Genomic DNA, 20939 nt, shown 5'->3' with positions numbered 1-20939 from the left:
GTGTCAGTGCGTCCCCGCCGGTCATGCCCCGCCCCTGCTCAGGCTCCTCAGGCTGTTGGGGAGCCACGGAGCGGAGCCTGCAGGAGCGTCTGACTGCGCATGCGCCGCGCGTTCTGCGACGGGCCCTGTGAAGGAGCCGTTGGTGCCGCTACCCGCTGTGGGGCGCGGAGCCGAGGGGACTGGGCGCGGAAGAAACCAAAGGGCCCAGCAGACGGGGGGGTGTCTGGTGTTTGTGACGCTGCATCAACTCTTGTCCCTGCCAATCTCCCGCCGGGCTCAGCGCAGATACCAACCCCCCCTCCCTCTCCTGAGACGCGGCTCTCCTCACCCCCCCCCCGCCCCTTCCCATACGCGGCCCTGACTCCGGGTCCCCACGTGGGGTGATGCCTGGTCACTCTAAGGAGACCCACGTGGCTCCTGCTCCGTGCAAAGGGCTGGGGGCGGGGGGAGCATTGCAGCTGCCCCGGGAGCGCCCTGGCCGGAGGGGCCGAGGCCGCAGCGACCCCGGGGAAAGTCTCCGGCTGGAAGCCACGTGCCCCTGCCCCAGATACAGTCCTCGCGCTAGGAGCCAGGGGCCGGGCGCTCCTTGCAGCCCCCCCCCCCCGGAACAGGTGACCTCTGCCGCCTCCTGCGAGCGCTGTTCCCAGCCTATGCGCTGGGGCGGCCGCACGTGGGGAGGCTGAGGGGGGCTGTGGGGCGCGGAAGGGGCCGTGGGGAGAATTCTGGGGCTGGGGGGGCAGAGCTGGGACAGGGGGATACTGGGAGGGGGGTGAAGGGAAGCGGAGAGGATGCGGGGAGGGGCTGGATGGGGAACATGGGAGCAAGCGCAGCCGGGGGGGGGGCGGTGAGACAGACACTGGCAGCTCCCCCAGTCCGTGGGATTGGGGAGGGGGCTGCCATGCCCGGCACCCGGGGGCATACCTGGCATCTGTTTTTAACGCAAACTATAAATCGGGCGTGGTGGGGAGGAGGGATTGTGCTGCTTTTGCTGCTGCTACTGCTTCAGTTGCAGCTGTTTCTTTGTCTGTACTTGTTTTTCTGCTGCTTTTACTTCTTTGGGTGCCGCTGCTTTCGGCTGTTTCTGCTTGTTCTTCTGTTGCTCCTTCTCTTGTTTCTATTGCTGCTGCTTGCTTTTTCCTCTCGTTTCTTCGTCTGTCGATGGCTTCTGCTGATGCTGATTTTTCTTTTCATCTGCTGCTGCTACTTCATCTGCTTCTGATGCTGCTACTTCTTGCACCGCTCCTGCTGTTTCTTCTGCTCCTTCTCCTGCTTCTACTTGTTTTTCTGCGTCTCCTTTTTCTGCTTAAATCTGCTGCTCCTTCTGCTACTGCCACTTCTGTTGCTCCTTCTAGGTTTCTTTCCCTGTTGCTGCTACTTCCTGTGACTTCTTATTGTTGTTCTGCTGCTTTGGTTTCCGCTGCTTCTCCTGCTGCAATTTCTTCTGCTGCTGTTCCTGCCTCTTTTATTCTGCTGCTGCTTCTGATGTTTCTTCTTCTGCTGCTTGTTCTTCTGATCCGATGCTTCTACTTCAGCTGAGGTTTCTTCTATTTCTTCTGCTTCTGCCTCTTTTCTTCCCTTCTTATCCTGCTGCTCTTTCTGTTGATCCTTCCTCTGTTCTTCTTCTGCTTCTTCTTTTGCTGTTTCCATTTTTCTATTGATGCTGCTACTACTTCTGCTTCTTCCTTTTTGGTTTCTTCTTTTGCTGCTGCTGCTTCTTCCACTGTGTCTGATTCTTCTGCTTCGTTTGCTGTTTTTCTTCTCTTACTGCTGCTCCTCCTTCTCCTACTTGTTTTTCTGCTTCTTCTGAAGCCTCAATCTGCTGCTTCTTCTGTTTCTTGTTGATTCTTCTGCTTTTCCTCCTGTTTCCTTTGTTGTTGATGCTACTACTTTTCTTCTTCTGCCACTGCTTCTGTTACCGCCTCTTTCTTCTACATCTTCCTCTTATTCTGCTGCTTCTTAAGATGTAGTATCTATGGCTGCTGCTACTTCTTCCACATCTGCTTCTTGTGAGGTTGCTGCTGCTACTTCTTTTTCGGCTTCTTCTACTGCTGCCTCTTCTTCTGTTGCAGCGGCTTCTCCTGCTCCTACTTTTTTTCTGCTTTTTCTTCTTTTGTTTGTGCTGCTGCTTCTTTTGCTGGTTCTTCTGGTGCTCTTTATTCTTCTGCTGCTACTACTACTTCCTGTTTCTTCTGCTGCAGCACCTTATTAATTCTTCTTATTTTGCTGCTGTTTCTTCAGTTGCTATTTCTTTGACTGCTGAAGTTTCTTTTGCTGCTGATACGATTTTCCACTGTATCTTCTTCTGCTGGTACTTCTGCTGGTGTTTTTTCTAATGTTGCTGCTTCTGCTTCTGCTATCTCTGCTTACTTCCGTCACGCAGCCACGTGGGGTCCCGCCCCCCTCAGAGCCCGGCAGGTGGTAGAGCCCCGCCCCCCAGAGTAACGCAGCGAGGCTTGGGCTGGTCACGTGTCCGCACAGGCCCGCCCGGAGTTATCCAGGGAAATCTCGGAGTCCCTGGGCCGGAGCCGCGATTCGCTGCATCGCCTCTGCCGTGCCAGGCCCCGCCCCCCGCTGCCATTGGCCCCTGGGCGGAGCCGGCAGCAGAGACTCCGCGCGAGCCCCAGTCGCGGTCGCTGCACGTGCTGAGGCGGGAATTGCGAAGGAGCCGTTGGGGCCGTTACTCGCCGCGCGCAGGAGCCGAGGTGGGGGCGGGGCCCGGGCTCGGCGCGGGGGAAGCGAAGGCGGCGGGAGCCCGGAGCCCGGTTCTGTCCCCCGGCCCTTATTAAGTTGCTAGTTCGGGCGGGGCGGGGCCGGTTCGTCTCTTCCCCCCCCCCCCCGGGTTTCCCTCGGGCCGGCGGGAGGCGCCCCGGTCGGACACGCGCCGGGGGCCCTGCAGGGAGGCGCGGTACCAGCGTCCGGACACGCTACTGGACAGACAAGAGAGCTACTGCGCATGCTCCGTTCCCCAGCCTCCCCCCCCCCCCTTCCCCAGCCTAATCTCACGGGTAACCGCGAGGCAGCAGCTGAGGGCGGGGCCGGAGCAGCCCCAGCAGACCGGGGCGTGTGATCCCCGTGCAGCTCCCCACGCGGCCCGCCCGGCCCCTCGCGAGGGGCCCTGTGCAGGGGTCGCGCCCAGGGCGGGGGGGGGTGGATCTCACAGATGGGGGGGTGCAGGCTCTGGGCAGGGGGGAATGAACGGCGGGGGGGGTCGGTACTTTCCTGGTTCACAGCTCTGGGAGCTGATCAGCGCAGCCAGGTGGATTCTGGGGTCCGTGTGATGCCCCAGGGACTTTCCCGGCCAGGTCAGGGACCGATGCCAGGGCCAGAGTGTGGGACATTTTCACCAAAGCCTCCAGGGCTGGGATGTCTCCCATTGGCTCTTTGGGATACAGAAAACAACCTGAGTCAGCTCCAGGGAGGGGACCGATCAGTTATTGCTGGGGGGGGCAAAGTGTGAGCTCAGGAAATCTTAACTGATCCTATTCCCCAGCCCCGAGGGAGCCATGGCCGCAGTGAGACCCATGAGAAGTCTCCAGAAGGAAGCGAGGTGTCTCAAAAATAAAAAATTAGTTGTCCTATGGAACCCTGTTTAACCACCCGAGTTCTTGCACGTCACCATTAACACACACACGCATGCTAAATAAACACTTATATTACAATTCTATATTATATGCACACCTACACTATACATTTTTCAATGATGGAATTTAACAGTAGTCACTGCTTTCATTTATAGAGATGAAGAGGGACAAATTAAATACAAGTCAGATTACAGAAATGTATTTATTTTGTCCACATTCACGGTGTGCTTTTTTCCATTGTAATGATTAATTTCCAAAATGTTTGTTCAGCCATAGGAGCATTTTTTTCCCACAATTACCAATCCTTGCTCTTTTATGAAAAAATATGAGTCCATCACACAGAAGAATCTCTCACAGGCAGCTGATGGAGACAGAGGTCTGTTGGCCCTGGTGCACAGCTCCCTAATTCTAGGAAAAGAGTGCAGCAGATCCATGGTCTCTCCTGAAGAGGCCAAATACCCTTCAAGCTTCTTTGCAGTTTCATATGTCTAAAATGACATAGTCTCTTACCTTTTCTAATCCCAGTTTCATGCTTGTTCCTAGTTGTCGAAGCAAAACCACGCTCCTCTCTGTTTAGGCAGCTAACAACTGATTTGCTTTATTGATCAGTAAAGCAAAGTGAGCCAAACGTGGTCCCAGCAAAGTCAGGCCCAGTAAAGCTGCTAATACAATCAATCCTAGTATCTTTATACCCTTAGCCAAACAGTCTGACGTCAGGGCAACCAATTACAGAATTAAATTTGGAAAAACAAAGCCTTATCAACAAGATGGCGGATAGGTACGAGGGAGTACATCTCCTGTCCTAACCAACCCAATTAACACATACCAATAGCCCATCCTGTAGGCCTCTTCTCACGGGGTGACAGAAAGTTCACTCTGGTCTACGTGCTTGAGAGAGAAGCTGAAATGGTTTCTGATATACAAGATGGCTTCTAGCTAAACATAAAATAGCTTCTACAACCCCCCTCCCCTTTTAGCCTTTTAAAGGCTAACCTTGAAACCATTTTATACCTCCATTTTCTATTAAAGTATTTATGTACATTTCTTGTTCCTTTCTCTGCTCATCCTATTTTAACATCATGAGTTCTTCATTCCCTTTGGTAAGGGTCTGTCTTGTGTTTTCCAGAATACAAGAAATAAAGCAATTGATTAACAAGAAACAGCAATATGCACAAAAGAATATAGCCAATACTAAAACTACTCTTTGCAAAATCCAAGTTCCCACATGTCCAAACCAGCCTCCCAACCAACCTCAGAGGGTCCAGCTTTTCTCTTGTCTAGGCTTTCCACAGTTTTTTTCAATCTCTGAGACATCTTCCTCTACTTCTTTGCTGGTGTCAGAAATATACTCACAGCATTCTCTTCTTACTAAGGCACAAACCCCGCCCTTACTATCTAGGACATAGTCTAGGGCCATTCGGTTTTGGCTTTTTCTTACCCTGGCTCTTGAACCATTACATGTCCAGCAGTACTTTCCAATTGGGGTCAAGGCTAGGTGGATATACCCTGGGTTAGTAAACCCTTTATCCTGCCAAGTATCATTTGGCTTAGTTCACTAAACAGTGTGCCATTCATTTGAGTGTTGTTTAGTGGGACTGGAATCATTGGGATGCCTCCTTCTGAATGTACAGGACTGTGAGCACATATCCAGCAACCTGTGGAATTAAATTCTTGGGAAACTTGGTTCATTAAAAGCATAAACAAATTTAAACTATATAGGTTATAACTGCTAGGTATTAAAAACAAGATTAAGCATAAGCTTAACATGAATTGTTTGTCCAGCCTCATGCTGGCTGTTCTTCAGGACTTCATAGTTTGCTTCACCTATCGCTGGCAGGTTCTTCTGAGCCGCAGCTGGTACCTTGGCCTCGGCCTCTTAGGATCGTCTGCTTCTGGGCCTGGATTGCCGGTACCAAGCCTGCGCTGATCCTCGTCTACTTCTGGACCTGGGTTTCTGGTACCAGGTCTGCGGTGATCCCAGTCTGCTTCTGGACCTGGGTCTCTGGTACTAGGTCTGCGGTGCTCCTTGTTGGGGCCAACCTCTGTAGGCGCTGGAACCAGTTTGAAGTGAGAGGCGTGAATCCAAGTGGGCAATTCCTCGCACTTTACAGCAGTATGAGTGGTAAGAAGGACTTGGTAGGGACCCTTTCACCTGGGTTCCAGGGCAGTCTTTCGCTGGTGACTCTTCACACAAACCTGGTTGTAGTTTAAGGCACGGCTCAGTCGGGGCCTCCTGGAAGGCGTCCTTAACCTGTGAATGATAAGACTGTACACACCTCATAAGTTCCTGACAATACTTGACTATGCTTCCTTTAACAAGTGTGGCATCAGCCAGGTTAATTTCTGGGCTGCTTAACAGTCTCATAGGTTGGCCACATGCAATTTCATGTGGACTGAGTCCAGTTTTCTGATTAGGAGTGGCTCTCATGCTCATTAGGGCAATCGGAAGTGCTACTATCTATGTTAAGCCAGAGTTCTCGCATATTTTAGCAAGTTTGTTCTTTAAAATCCTGTTTCATCTTTTTACTGCTTCTGCGCTCTCCAGGTGTCGTGCACAGTGCAGTGCTTGTCTGGTAGAGTAGTACTTTTCCAGGTTTTTTTGAACAATTTGCCCAGTAAAGTGGGTACCTTTATCACTGGAGATCACAAGGTATATTCCCCATGATGGGATGCAATGATTTAGAAGTTTCTTTGCCACTGTGATGGCATCAGCTTTCTTGCAGGAATAAGCTTCTACTCATCTCAAAAACAAGCAAACAATAACCAGCACATTATTCAAAAGATTGACATTTAGGCAATTGAATAAAGTCCATTTGTAAATTCAGAAATGGTCCTAAAGGTGGAGGTCTGGTTGCCGGAACTGTCTTTATAGGTTTACCCATGTTGTGGGCTTGGCAGACAGGGCAAGCCAGACAGTAATCTTTGGCTGCTTGGGAGAATTTGGGAGCAAACCAATTTTGTTTTAAGGATTGCTACCATCCCCCCCCTTTGCCAACGTGCGACAATCTATGGAGCACGGGGGCAAGGTGAGGTAGCAAGACCACGGGGCAACAATGTGGCCATCAGAGCTGCACCACAAGTGGTCTGGGTGCAAGGTGCACCCTGCCAGTCTCCTTTCCTGCTTTTCCGATTCTGGGGCTTGGTCTTGCAGGAGAGCCAGTTCTGACAGAGACGGCAAAGGAGCTGGCGATGGTAGGAGAGAAGGGAAAAACAGCAGGTAGAGGAGCAGATTTCACTACATTCTAGACAGTACAAACTGCATAGCCTGCTACTAAAACTCTACTAAAATTATAAAAGCAAAAAAGCCATCTGTGTAAAGCACGGAGTTAAGATTATTCAAGGGACTTAAATTATTCTTTCATTAAAACAACAATATTGTACACACAACAATGTTAGAAATACATACATCACAATTAAGACACACACAAGACAAATCTGGACAGAACACAGAACACAAACTTATTATGTCATGACACGGAACCATGTTTTTGGTTTTTTTTCTTCAGTTAATTTTCAGCTGATATTAGCACTTCTTGATGATCTAAAAGACAAAGAAAACATTTCTACCCCCGTCGGGGTGGCCCATTATAACTTAAAATACTGCCTAAGATCTGCTAGGGGAACTAGTTACAGCTAGTTCCTTACCACTTCCATGGGCGAGTGAGCTGTAACTTTCTGAGAACAAGAGAGCTTCATCAGTACTCGTGACCTTCCACTCTCTTGAATTACCTCTGAGTTGCTAGCCTTCCTTATCAGTGGCATGCCTCAGTTTCCCTCTTGTACTGCAGACCAGGCTTTTTTTACTGCCACAGAAACTCTTAGAACAAGGTGCTTTCTAGTTACTATTCCAGCAAGCAAAAAGGTTTTCCTTTCCTGAAAAGAATCACATGCAATGTTACAGACTTACTTATGGGGGACAGTGCTCCCCCCCTTCCAGAACAGACAGGCAGTTTGCAGACACACACAACCTTGGATCTGAAAGCAAGCTATCAGCTCAGCCTTGAACAGAAACACTGTGAAGTTTCTGGGCTTGGATTTTTTAAACAATAATTAGGTTCCTTGAAAGACACATTTAACCCTTAGGGTGCAGGTTTTACAAATTTACAATGTATAGATTCTATTCTTTTATGCGCTTAACCAATTAAGTTTCAGTAGAATTCCTTATTTTCTCTTTAATAGATTTAACAAAGTGTCTGTAGCCAAATGTTTAACTTGACTGTTTCATTGCTAAGATGATTAAAAGAGGCTGCAAGAAACAAGGAGTCATTTCTTAAAGCAGGTTTTTTTTTTCTCCCCCTTAGGATTTGGAGGAACACTTTCCTTAAACTGTTAAACTTATTTTAAACTTTGTGTTTTGCTTTGGATCGGGCAAGTTTGTTACAGGAGCCCGTGTTTTCAAAGGGAAGAGCTAATTCCTTTCAGTTATTTTTCATGTTTCCTCTCTACCTGTGTATGCGTTATAAAGAGGGATAGAGGGGTGATGTTGTGCCAGATTTTCCCCCCAAGCTTGGTTGATATGGGTGTGCCAACTGAGAAATCTCTTTTCTTTTCTTTTTTTCCACTTCTTGTGTATTATTTTGGCACAGAGGTGCTGCAGCAACTTTTAAGTTACCTATCTTACTGCAGGGACGATTTTTTGCTTATCTGAGCTTTGCTTTCATCCCTCAAGGCTTTAATTTTTCCTCTTTTCCAATTTGTTAAATGCTTACAGGTCCTTGGACCATTATGCACGTACATGTAGTACACAGGGGTGCCTTTCGGCAGAGTGGGGGGTGTTTAGACTAATCCCCACTTAAACTAACTTTACACAATCTAAAGAAAGAGTCTGCTGGGTCTAGAGTGTCAGACCTTAGCAGCTCATGAAATAAGGAGAGTCGTCACTCCTTCACATATCTGCTGAGTCTCGAGGTTCAGCTGACTCCCCCTCCTTGCGTTCAGAGCTCCTTCGTGGGAGAGCTCTGGTGCAGCTGGGATCAGCTCAAGTCTCAGACCTATGCAGAGGCATTCATTCTTCACTCATTACATTCATACTCATTTTTCTCACACATTTTTTTCACACATTTTTTTTCTCCTTTTTCACATTTTCCCTACAGTTTCCACATTTAGATGCATCTTTCTTTATTGTCCAATTCTCATGGGTGTTTCTATTAAGTGGCGCTGCCCTAAGACATCCAGCACTTAATATCAGACTTCATTAGGATCCTATACCAGAAGGCTCTTATCATAAAGGCACTGGAATTCCTGTAGACTGACCTACCCCATTTTCTGCACGCGCTTAATTCTGTAAGGCACCGAACTAAAAGTCCGCCTGCTTACACCTTCTGCGAGTCACCGAATTAAGAGAAATCCGCCTGCTCGCACTGGTCCCCCCCCTTTTGTTGCGAGGCACTGGACTCAAGGTCTACCTGGCTCGCAGGGGTTTCCGGCACCCGTCCCAGCCTGGCAGAATACCACGTCCTGGCGCCTGGAGACAGCCTGGCGGAATGGGGTACTATGTCTGGGGTTAGCCTCAGAGGTCAGTACTACGCCCACAAATAACAGAGAGAGACAACAAAGCTTCCCCACAGTTCTGTGTGCCGAGAGAGAGTAATGGCACCACACCAGCTTTTAGCGTCTGAACACAGAGGGTCCAGCGCATGGCTGCCTCACTAGAGACACTGGTGTGCCCTTTTGGAACTGTGACACATAAGACAGGCCTAATAGACAAAGACAGACACAGACAAACAAAAATGTTAGCCGCTCCACAAAATTGAATTCTGTAGCTCCTCTTACCCCGATGGCCGGCCGTCACTCCAAATCCTAAGCCTTCACCAGGAGATTTCATACCAGGTATCTCCTTACCTTCTATTGAACGCTTTGAGAGGTTTGGAAGTGGAGTGCCGGTCCGTCCATATGGGCAAGTGGCGCGTTAGGAATCTCGGTGGAACCTCCAAATTGTCGAAGGAAAAACACGCTCCTCTCTGTTTAGGTGGCTAACAACTGATTTGCTTTATTGATCAGTAAAGCAAAGTGAGCCAAACGTGGGCCCAGTAAAGCTGCTAATACAATCAATCCTAGTATCTTTATACCCTTAGCCAAACAGTCTGACATCAGGGCATCCAATTACAGAAATCTTAATTAAATTTGGAAAAACAAAGCCTTATCAACAAGATGGCGGACAGGTACGAGGGAGTACAACTCCTGTCCCAACCAGCCCAATTAACACACCTGTTAGCTCCAGGTCCTCAATTATTTCACCAAAACATTTCTGAATGCTACACTGGAATCTATCTACCAGTGGCCTCAAGGGCATCATGTTTCTTTGCAGTTTTGAAACCATCAAGTATAATTTAAACTTAAAAAAACAACAAATGGTCTGGTAGCACTTTATAGACAACAAAACATATAGGCTGTGTCTAGACTGGCAAGTTTTCCCGCAAAATCAACTGCTTTTGCGGAAAAACTTGCCAGCTGTCTACACTGGCTGCTTGAATTTCCGCAAGAACACTGACTTCCTACTGTAAGAAATCAGTGCTTCTTGCAGAAATACTATGCTGCTCCCGTTCGGGCAAAAGCCCGGGCCAGTGTAGACAGCACAGTACTGTTTTGCGCAAAAAAGCCCCGATCGCGAAAATGGCGATCAGGGCTTTTTTGCGCAAAAGTGCATCTAGATTGGCACGGATGCTTTTCCACAAAAAGTGCTTTTGTGGAAAAGCATCCGTGCCAATCTAGACGTTCTGTTCCAAAAATGGTTTTAACAGAAAACTTTTCCGTTAAAAGCATTTCCGGAAAATCATTCCAATCTAGACACAGCCATAGATGGTATCATGAGCTTTCGTGGGCACAGCCCACTTCTTCAGATGACTAGAGTTTTGAGTTTAGGATCTGCAGACCTATTTATTTTGGCTCTGCGCATCCTAAACACAAAACTCCAGTCATCTGAAGAGGTGGGCTGTGCCCACGAAAGCTCGTGATACCATTTATATGTTTTGTTGTCTATAAAGTGCTACCAGACCATTAGTCTGTACAGGATAAACTTAAAAAACAATGAACTCAGCTACGCCCTGAAGCTGGTATAATTTACGCAGCATCCATTCCATTAGTGTGCTTATCTCTGCTTGGATACTATTTAGTGCCTTCACCACTGGGCCCATAACCATGGCATATTCCATCAATAAAACCAGCTCTGCTGGATTCAGCCTGTCGTACAGTCAATACATAATGTTAATACAAATACAGAATGATCAGGGTTTGTGTTTTTATGCTTTTCTTTTTGTTAAAGTGAAGAACTGCTTCTTGCATACTAATTTGGAGTCCTGGGAACACATTTCTCATGGACCCTTCTCCTTGTTCATTCAGTATGTACCGATTTCTCTCCACAGCCATGAACACAGAGTTCCATCTTTTCTGGCTTGGCCAAATGCACTGGGGCTTGCATTCTGCTTCCACCATTTTTGCTCCAATTGCTGAGTGTTCAATTTTATTTCATAGTGCTTAGCATCTGGCAAAAGTGGACCTGGCCATCTCTTCTTAGGTGTCATTTGATTCTCCTGTACCACATCTATAAATGAAACTAGGTTCTACAAGTGGCAGGCTCAATGTTGGTGTTTTGGTACAATTTATTCAATTTAGGCACAAACTGAAGAATCTGCAGCTGGTGAGCTGGTGCTACAGGACACAGCGAGCTGGCTCTCCAGAGCCTCTATTCCCTTGGGCCAGGCAGGAGAGCACCGTGTGTGTGTGTGTCCGGCTGCTGCGTTCACTGTGAGTAACTCTCCTTCCCTTCTCTGGGCCAGTAAATCGCTGGTGACGGTGCCATAGGACTGGCTGCAGGCACCGGGTTGCTTTCAGCCCGGAGGTGCCAGTGACTTGGGGTAAACGCTCCTTTGGGAGGGGCAGAAACCAGAGTGTTGTGGGGCTTGGGGAGGGAGCAGGTGTCTGTCTTGCCAGGGTTTGGGGCAGGGGAGCTGGAGCCATCGACCCGCAGCTCCATGGCCCGGGGGAGGGGGGAAAGCAGCCTGGCAGCCCGGGACATGTGTGGGGCAGAGCCCGGGAGATGCAGCGCACGGAGCCGGGGGCACCGGGCAGAGCAATCGGACTTGCCGGGAAGAGGTGCGGGGATGTGGGAGGCGGGGGAATGTTTCTGAGCTTGGGGAGCAGCAAAGGCCCCGGCTCTCTAGCCCCGCCCCCGGCTCCTCCGCGTGGGTAACGGGGCGTTTCGGGGGTGGAGACCCCCCCGCGCATGATGGAGGTGACACGTGACCAGCCCCTCCGCTCCCCTGATCAGGGCGGGGGCTGCAGGGACCCGCGCGGGCCCCACGTGGCTGCGTGGGGGGCAGGGGAGGCTGTTGCGGGTTCGCGCGAGCGGGGCGCTGGGGAGTGACACCCCCCTCGGGTTATGAGAAATGGCCCGGCCCGGCCCAGCAGGAAACGCCCCCGCCCCCCCTGTGGCTGCGCGTCCGGCAAATGCCCCCCCGCCTGCGCCCCTCGGGACTGGGGCGTGGCCAGGAAGCTCCCGGTCTGAGCTAAGCCCTGGCGCTGGACTCCCAGCAGAGTCACTGACCTTCTGCGCATGCGCGATCTCACCAGGACCCTCCATTCTGTGCAGCCATGGCCGGGTTTTCCTGCTTTCCCACCCCTGCCCATCCCGCCGCGCGCCCTCAGCAGCGTCTGACTCCGCTGTGGTCACTGCGCATGCAGACAGTGCCTGGTGCTGTTACTCGCCGCGCTGCTTCGGGGGGGCAGGGAGCAGAGCGAGGTGGGCGGGGCTGGGTAGTTAACGCTGGGGGAGCTTTGGGGGCAGGGCTCTATGTGGCTGGGGGGGTGGGGCTGTTTGTCTGTCTGTTTCTTTCTTTCCGCAACGCCTCATTGGCTGCCAGGCACTCCTGCTGCTCCCGGCGGTTGGGAGAGCCCCGCGCTGCGCATGCGCGAGTTTTGCGGGCGGCCCAGACGGCTGCCGGAGGCCCCGCCCCTCGCTCCTGACCCACCTCCCCCCCCCCACGTGTCTGTGGAGCGGCCACTGCTGGATGGGGCAGGGCCTCCGTGGGGGAGGGGCTCACACAGGCTGAGAGGGGGCAGCAGCTCTCTTGTGCGAGTTGGGGGAGGGGCACAGCTGGGCTGGGGGAGGGGCTGTGACCCCCCTTCCTGTGCTGCCTGTGGGGGGCTGTTCCAGCCGGGCAGGGGCCTCAAGCCGCTCGCTGCTGCCCCCTCTGTGGTTGACAGTTCACCGCAGGGCCCGTTGGCCCGTCTGTCTCTGGCTGTTGGTGCTTCCAGGCGCTCACGCTCAACGCAAGCCGAGAGGCCGAAGATTGTGGTTGAGTTTCAGCAGTTGCGGCAGTTCCTGGAGGAACAAGAGCAACTCCTGCTGGCCCCTCTGGAGAAGCTGGGAGGGGAAGTGTCAGAAGCCATCAAGTGAATTCCTGCAGGTGAGACTGAGGGAGAAACATCCCAGCTCCCCACACAGGGAAAGGAGGCTCCTAAATAACAAGTGCTGGGGTCTAGCCGTCAGATCTGGGTGTAAATTTGCGTGTGCATTGCTGCCATGCGAGTGACTCGTGTGGTTTGCAGAGTCACAGGCACAGACCTGTTGGAGATGGCAAAGCCCCATTAGCTCATGGACTCTATGGCCCTGGGGCCAGGTCAGGGTGTCTCTTCCCCATATTTGCAAATTGCCTTCCCTGTGTGTGTCCAGTGCAGCTGAGATTCTTTTCTGTCTCTTTTCTCTAGGACATCAGAAACAGGTTGAACAGGTAGGTGGCTCCCACTCCTGTCATACTGCACATCGCAGGGAAAGAGCTTGGAGCTGATGTTGGCACCACATCTCCCCAGGGCTCTACAGCCAGATGTTGGATAGAAATGTCTCTGACTCACTTAATTCTGAGGGTCTCACCCTTGCACAGCAGACTCTGGAATTCCCCATTCAGGGGCACAGTCTGACTTCAGATATTTCCTAGAGCTGTCACCTAACTAGGGACTGTCTGCCTCAGGACTGTGGGGCTGGAATATGGGTCTGTCATTACTGGGCACATTCAGCCCAGGGCAGCAGGGACCCAGAGTCTGTCCTACCTGAGGGCTGTTTAGAGACTTATGTGGAAGGAGCAGGGGAAGGAGGATCTGGTGTCTGTCTGCTTCCTAGTGGGCAGATTCCTGCAGCCCTTCACCTGGTTACATCCTGTCTCTCATCGCCTGGAGGCCAAAGAGAGAATTGGCCTTTGAAACTCAATTCCACTTTTGTCCCCAGCTGGTCTCTCGGGGCTAGAGGTGAAGAACAGCAATGGGACCTTTCAGGGGAAGGTTGCACAGCCATGGGCTGTGTTGCCCCTGCTTTCAGGCTGGGGGAATTCAAGGAATTCTAACTCCAGGCCTGTTAGAGCTGAGACGTCCTAGCCAAATCTTATCATCTGTAAATGAAATAGAATCACATGGACTTGTTTCTGTCCAGGTATGAGACGGGAGCTTTTGGACAAGGTGATTATTTCAGGTGGAGATTCTATAAATGAGAAAATTCCTGTTAAACATCTTCAAGGGATTGTCATTAAAGTTACCAAACAAACCCAGCGACCACGGTGCACAGAGCCCTAAATCTCACCCACTGATCAGTGAGGAGTCCCAGGGGCACTGCATGGGGACCTGTGAACACTTGGAGAAACACTGGTCTATGGGCTTGTGATGCTATAGGGGTGAAGCTAAAGCACACAACGGACAGCACCTTCAGGCTCAGATTTCATTGCTCAGTCAGTTTCAATATGGGGTTGGTTTCAAACAATAAATAGGCTAAAAGGCTGAGAGCTGACTGGCTTCCATGGTATCAATTTGTTCATGGCGAGAAACTGCCAGATATGCAAGGGCTCTTCGGTCTAGTGCAGGCCTGAGCAAAATACAGCCCATGGGCCAGATCCACGTAGCCAGGCCATCTGATCCAGCCCATTGATGCTTGGCGAGCAATGGGCTACTTCCGTACTTGCCACTTCCCACCTGCAAGCCACTCAGAAAGTGAAAGTGAGCCTGGAGGTGAGGGGGGAAGGCTTCAGGCACTGCTTCCACCTCCAGGACAATCTCATTGGCTGGTTTCTGGCCAGAAAGAAAGTACCGTGCCCCCTCCCCTCCGGCTCATAGTTATTCACACTCACACATGGCCCCGCAGCCTGTGCAAGGGTTGGGCAGGCTCCTTACCTGCCTCAGAGAGGTGCTTGGCTGCTGGCCGGGAGTCACTCCGGTAAGTCTCCTGGCCAGAGCTTGCTCTGGCACCCCAACCTCTCTCTTACCCTCCTAATTCTTTGCCTCCTACTCCTGCCTCCCACTCCACAAACCAAAACTCTTTCTCTTCCTGCATCCTCGTATGCAAGAAGCTCTTCATGGTGAGAAACCCTCAGCCCCTTATTTGTCCACTCAGCCACTTCTCTAAATTAACCTTACTTTAAATATCTCATGAGTAGTTGGCTAATCCAGTGCCCCAGATCACACCTGCTTCCTTCACCCAAACTCCTTCCCAGACCCCTCTTTCCCTCCTGCATCCCAAAGCCTCTCTCAATGCTCCCTTCTTCTCCCAGTGTCCATCCCATATGCTGTATTTTCTGGTTAATGTCTTGGAAGAGTGCAGCTCTCAACCACTTTCCAAAATCTTGGAGTCTCTCTCTTCCTCCTCCCCCCCCCTCCCCCCCATCAAAATGAATTGCCCACCCCTGGTCTAGTGGATACAGTTCAGTGAGAGTCAATAACTGAAAGCAGCAGCTGGACAATTTCAGGCTAGAGAGGAGGCACAAATATTTGATGGGTAAGAGAATTAGCTGCTGAAACAAATGAGCAAATAACTGATGGGTTCTCCATCTCTTGATATCTTCGTATCAACACTGGGCGACTTTCTACAAAATATTCTGTGGGGAAACAGAGCTTTGTGCATGGGTAGCTGGGCTAGGTGTAATGGCTTGTGCCACAGAGTGGACAGAGTGGACAGATGGCTAAGGATATCTTCTGATGCCATGAATCCATGAATTTTAAGGTCTTATCCTGCAAACATTCAGCACACATGTTTAATAATGTGTATCTGAATACTCATATTAACTTCACTTCCTCTCTGTTATGGAAGTCTGTGTCAGAGGAGAGAATCAAAGTTTGGGCTGCAAATCAATGCATGAAGACTAAGGGATTATAAATATTGCAGCCCAAATTAAATTAAACCTATGTCCATGTTCAGGCAGATGAATATGTGGCTTGTTAGCAGAAACACTGGGTGCTGAGAACTGAATCCCATTGTTGCAGGCAAAGTAATGTAACTCAAGACAGGTATTGAGAGAAATAAATACGGCTTTTGGATCTAACTTCTGTGTGGTGTTTATGGAATATCTAGACTCAGCGTAGAGTCCAGCATGTTTTTCACCAGGGACAGAGTCTGGGCAGAATTGGGGTGTAGAAAGGATTAAAGCCCTTTTTGAAATGTCTCCAATTCCCCTTCTCCCTCTGACAGGCTGCAGAACACCCATGTCTGACTCCAGCTCAGTCCCAGGCCTGCAGGGCCAGGGACAGGAAATGGCCGTGGCGAAGCCAGTGAGCTTCCAGGAGGTGGCTGTGTATTTCTCTGAGGAGGAATGGGCTCTGCTGGACCCGGGCCAGAGAGCCCTCTACAGGGATGTGATGCAGGAGAATTACGAGGCTGTGAGCTGGCTGGGTGAGGATTCCTATCCCTTTGTGTAACAGAAGCTGGTTGGGCTCTGGAGCAGTTGGGTTGGTTTGGTTCGGTTCAGGGTCCCTCAATGCCCGAACCCCCTATATCAGCAGTATGTGCCCCAGTAATCCTGGCTCCTGTGTGAGAGGAGGTTCAGTGACATAATACTGGTGCTTCTCTTCCACAGCCAAGGTCTCATTGTGGTTCCCACCATCTTGCCCATGTTGTGCCTTGGCCGGAGGCATCAGTGGAAGGGCCCAGGCAGGAACAGCAGGTACCAGAGTAGTGGAGCTGGGTGTAGCTGCTATTAGCATCTGCAGAGTCCCCTTCTGCTATTGTGCTGAGCCCCTGGAAGGAAGGCACCAACTCAGAGTCCTTCCCTGCTTCTGGTAGATTCTGTGCAAGCCAGAGGGGCGCCAAACAGCAGGCCCGTCTGGCCACAAGAGGAGGGCTGCTGCTGCTGGCAGAGTAGATCTAAAGTTGTAGAAGGGGAACTGAGCTGCAGGAGTATTTACGAGCAGCAGAGAAGCAGCCCAGCCACCTTGGCTGGCCACAGGAACATCCTGGCACTGCCCTGGCTGTCTGCAGGACTGATAGCTGTTCTGGGCAGCAGACAGGGCCCACGCAGGCACAGTCAGTCAGTATCAGGAGTGTGGTGCATAGGCAGGACCTGAAGTGGCCAGCCAAGGATTCATTTTCCTTATCAGACAACTTCCCCTGCCTCCTTCTGCCTCAAGGAGAGCACCTGAGCCCAAGAGCAGGGCAAGTCCATCCCCCAGCCAAGAGCTTTGTGGACAGAGCCCATAGGCCTCTAGAGCTCTGCTGGGTCCTTTCCCTCCCTGCCCTAGTGACCTCACATGTGGCAGCTCAAATATGAGTCCTGGCTAGGGGTGTCTGTCAGTCCTGAGCAGCCTAGAGCTCTCCCCTTATGAGCAGTGTGTTCCTGTCCTGCCCAAGTATGGAACAGGCCCTAACGGAGACTGAGTTGTATCCTGGAGAGTGAAGCAGAGCGCTCAGTTCCCCATGGGAGTCAGCTGGGCTATTTCCAACATGTTAGTGGGAGGAGGGGAGAATTAGTATGTCCTGGTATCTTGTACCAGCTAGAGACCAGTGTCTGGAAGGCTGAGAAGAAGCCTTTCTGGGTAGGAAACTCAGATCCTGGCTTTGGCAGCAGCAATGGCACAGACCTTAATGAACAAGATCAGCATTTGGTTAATTTCTCCCCCAATAGGATTTCCAGTCCCCAAAGCTCATGTGCTCTCCTGGGTGGAGCAAAGGGAAGAGCTGCAGATCCTGGATCTCCAAGGCTGTGAGGAAGGGGAGATCATCAGTGATACCCACGCAGGTGAGAAATCAGCTAAACTGACTCAAACCTATTTCTGTGTTCTCATAGCAGGTGTTGGTTGTGTGTTTTCATCAAGTCTTACTGGCCCTTCAGCCTGTCTTCAACTCCAGTCTGAGAGTGCTGTGTGGGGAAAGAGTGATGGGGGAGCAGGGTGAACTCAGCTCATGATTATTGTATCTTTCCAACCATTCTTTGGCTGTTCCCCCCCACCCCCCATTTTCTGTTCACCATTCAGAATTTTTCTTTCAGGGAATGTCTCCTGTGTGGTTTCTCTTTCTATCCCAGCAGGTGATAAGATGCTGAATGAGAACAGTGAGAGGAGTCTTCAGGAGGAAGGACCTGAGCGAATGGCTGCATGTGGGGTGTTAGTGGGAAGATCTGAAGAGCATGTTTCTCACAATCCTGAGCAAGGAGAGACTTGTGACAGTCAGTGTAGCCTACAAAGGCAGCAGGGAAACCATCCCGGAGCAGGACAGGATAAATCCAGTGACAGGAGCAGAAGGTTGAAAACAAATACAGAAACTGTTCAAACAAAAATCCTCCATCAACATTCACCTTGTTCTTGCAGTGACTGTGCAGCTCTTATTAAACATGAAAGAACCCAAACAGGAAGGAAACCCGTTAGCTGCTCTGACTGTGGGAAAAGCTTCAGTCGGAGGTCAAACCTTGTTAGCCATAGGAGAACCCACACAGGAGAGAAACCCTTCAGCTGCTCTGATTGTGGGAAAAGCTACAGTCAGAAGTCAGACCTTGTTAACCATAGGAGAGCCCACACAGGAGAGAAACCCTTCAGCTGCTCTGACTGTGGGAAAAGCTTCAGTCACAGGTTAAACTTTGTTAACCATAGGAGAGTTCACACCGGAGAGAAACCCTTCAGCTGCTCTGACTGTGGGAAAAGCTTCAGTCACAGGTCAAACTTTGTTAACCATAGGAGAGTTCACACCGGAGAGAAACCCTTCAGCTGCTCTGACTGTGGGAAAAGGTTCAAACGGAGGACACACCTTGTTAGGCATAGGAGAGCCCATACACGAGAGAAACCCTTCAGCTGCTCTGACTGTGGGAAAAGCTTCAGTCGGCGGTCACAGCTTGTTAGCCATAGGAGAGACCACACAGGAGAGAAACCCTTCAGCTGCTCTGACTGTGGGAAAAGCTTCAGTCGGCGGTCACAGCTTGTTAGCCATAGGAGAGACCACACAGGAGAGAAACCCTTCAGCTGCTCTGACTGTGGGAAAAGCTTCAGTGACAGGTCATACTTTGTTAGGCATAGGAGAGACCACACAGGAGAGAAACCCTTCAGCTGCTCTGACTGTGGGAAAAGCTTCAGTCAGAGGTCACACCTTGTTATCCATAAGAGAACCCACACAGGGGAGAAACCCTTCAGCTGCTCTGACTGTGGGAAATGCTTCAATTATAGGTCAGATCTTGTTAGACATAGGAGAACCCACACAGGGTAAAAACCCTTCAGCTGCTCTCACTGTGGGAAAAGCTTCAGTCAGAGGTTGCACTTGGTTAGATATAGGAAAACCCACATGCAAGAAACCATTCAGTTGTTCTGACTATAGGAAATACTGCAGTCAGAAGTCAGTTTGTTATCAATAAGAGAACTCTCACAAGACTGAAATCCTTCAACTGCTCTGACTTTGGGAAATGTTATTGCGAGATTTCAAGCCTTGAAGCCACACATGTGAGAAACCCTATAATGATGGTGAGCAAAATTTTCTCTGTTGGCACAATCTAGCCTGCCTAAGGCTTTGATTCTGTCCACAAGGTAATGCCAGGCCCTACCTCCAAATGAGCATGTGCTGAGGGGGAGGGAGCTTAGTCCCACTCCCTCTTCATGTTGTGTAGCTTCTAGAGAGGAGGCAGCACTAGGCTGAGTCTTTGCCACACAACCTGAGGCTGGCATTAGAAGCACTGCTGCCACTGTACTGCTGGCCTCCAGGGCTACATGGCCATGTCAGGGGTGCCTCTGCATGGCTGCAGCAATAGCACCTCTGGCCCTGGACTGAATGGGTGCAGCCGTGGTGCCTCTGGTGTCCAGGGCTGGTCCTGGTCTGTGTGGTTGCTGCTGCAACAGCAGAGCCTCCCTCCAGGGTGACCAGGACTGTGGCTGCAGATGTTGCTGCAAAGGGACCCAAAGCCAGGTAATATTTGCTTTCCACTCCAGACACTCCCTTCCAATCTCCTCAATTCCCTTTCCCCTGGGAGCCAGCACCCCCAGATTGGACTGACACCCTCCTTTTTTCTTGCATCCTCTCCTGGCCCCACACTGCACCCTCCCCATGGCCAGATAGCTGCCTGCTTCTGCATCCCAGATCCTTCCTCCAAACCCCAACCCTTTCTTGAGCCCCCTGTTACATTATTGGATTTTAAGGTGAGCATACAGATCACTTGTTGTCATCATGGGGAACTGTTTGCCTCAAATTTGGTTCAAAGTGGGCCATGTGAGGTATCAAATGAAAGCTTGATATTGTGTTGATTCTATGTATGGTATTCATGTACTCTTTTGGAGTTTTTATGGGAAGTTATGACTATGGGCTCTGTTGATGCTGTGTATGGACTGCCTGTCATGGGGAAAGAATGTCCAATGAGTGAATCTCCTAATCATTATGGATCCAAGGACAATGGCTCTCCGGGTGGCCAATACACAGCTGAGGAATGCATGTGGTAAGCTGCAAAGCAGCCAGGTTACAATGGCTGCTGGCGTATGAAACAGGTCACTTGATCATGTGACTAGGTCCAGCTTGGGAGACACCAGGAATTAATATCAAACACCATGAGGGGGGCTCCATCTTGTCTTCAGTCTTGCTGCTTATCCCAGATGAAGCCTTGCTAAGGACAGAGACAAGGGGAATGAGTGCTGACCCATCCTGATATACGATGTACACCAAAGACTTTTATGCTAGCAGTTTGTAACATCTCCGCTAGGATCCTGCATCAAGAATTTGCTTATTGATGTATATAATGTATTCTCCTTAACAACCTTACTCTCAACCTTTTCTTTCTTTTATTAATAAACCTTTAGATTCTAAAGGATTGGTCCGCTGTAATCTTGTGGGTAAGATCTAAAGTATAAATTGACCAGAAATTCATCACTGGTTCTTTGGAACTGGGTGGATCTGTTCTGGGTTGGAGAGATTGGGCTCTATAACCCTTCACCTGTGAGTAAGACCAGGGCTGATTGCAGCACAGGAAGAGCTGGGGTATCTGAGAGGTTTTACTGATGAGGCTTCCTGTGGGTGGACTGGCAGATAAAGTGCTCTGTATGACTGGTTTGTGGCCTATTTTGGAAAGGTCTCCAGTCAAGGGCTATAAGCAGTCCTGGTTTTGAGCAATTTGACCTGAGTGGATTCCCTCAGCAGTGCCCAGACCC

The 20939-nt window shown here is 50.4% G+C and overlaps 1 protein-coding gene across 1 annotated transcript; it reads left to right on the top strand.

Annotated features, from left to right (window-relative positions):
- Positions 1-2421: 2421 nt before the first annotated feature.
- On the top strand, positions 2422-20593 carry LOC106732881 (uncharacterized). The gene is made up of 6 exons (XM_089771094.1): positions 2422-2702; positions 11193-11324; positions 12793-12985; positions 13287-16224; positions 17453-17566; positions 17852-20593. Exons 4-6 carry the CDS (start codon positions 15993-15995, stop codon positions 19018-19020), a joined length of 1515 nt encoding a protein of 504 aa, XP_089627220.1. The 5' UTR covers positions 2422-2702; positions 11193-11324; positions 12793-12985; positions 13287-15992; the 3' UTR covers positions 19021-20593.
- The last annotated feature ends 346 nt before the right edge of the window (positions 20594-20939 follow it).

Source organism: Pelodiscus sinensis, chromosome 19 (genome assembly GCF_052426305.1).
Source record: "Pelodiscus sinensis isolate ZL-2025 chromosome 19, ASM5242630v1, whole genome shotgun sequence".
In the NCBI taxonomy this organism is placed as follows: Eukaryota; Metazoa; Chordata; order Testudines; family Trionychidae; genus Pelodiscus; species Pelodiscus sinensis.
This window is presented reverse-complemented; position numbering and strand designations above follow the sequence as displayed.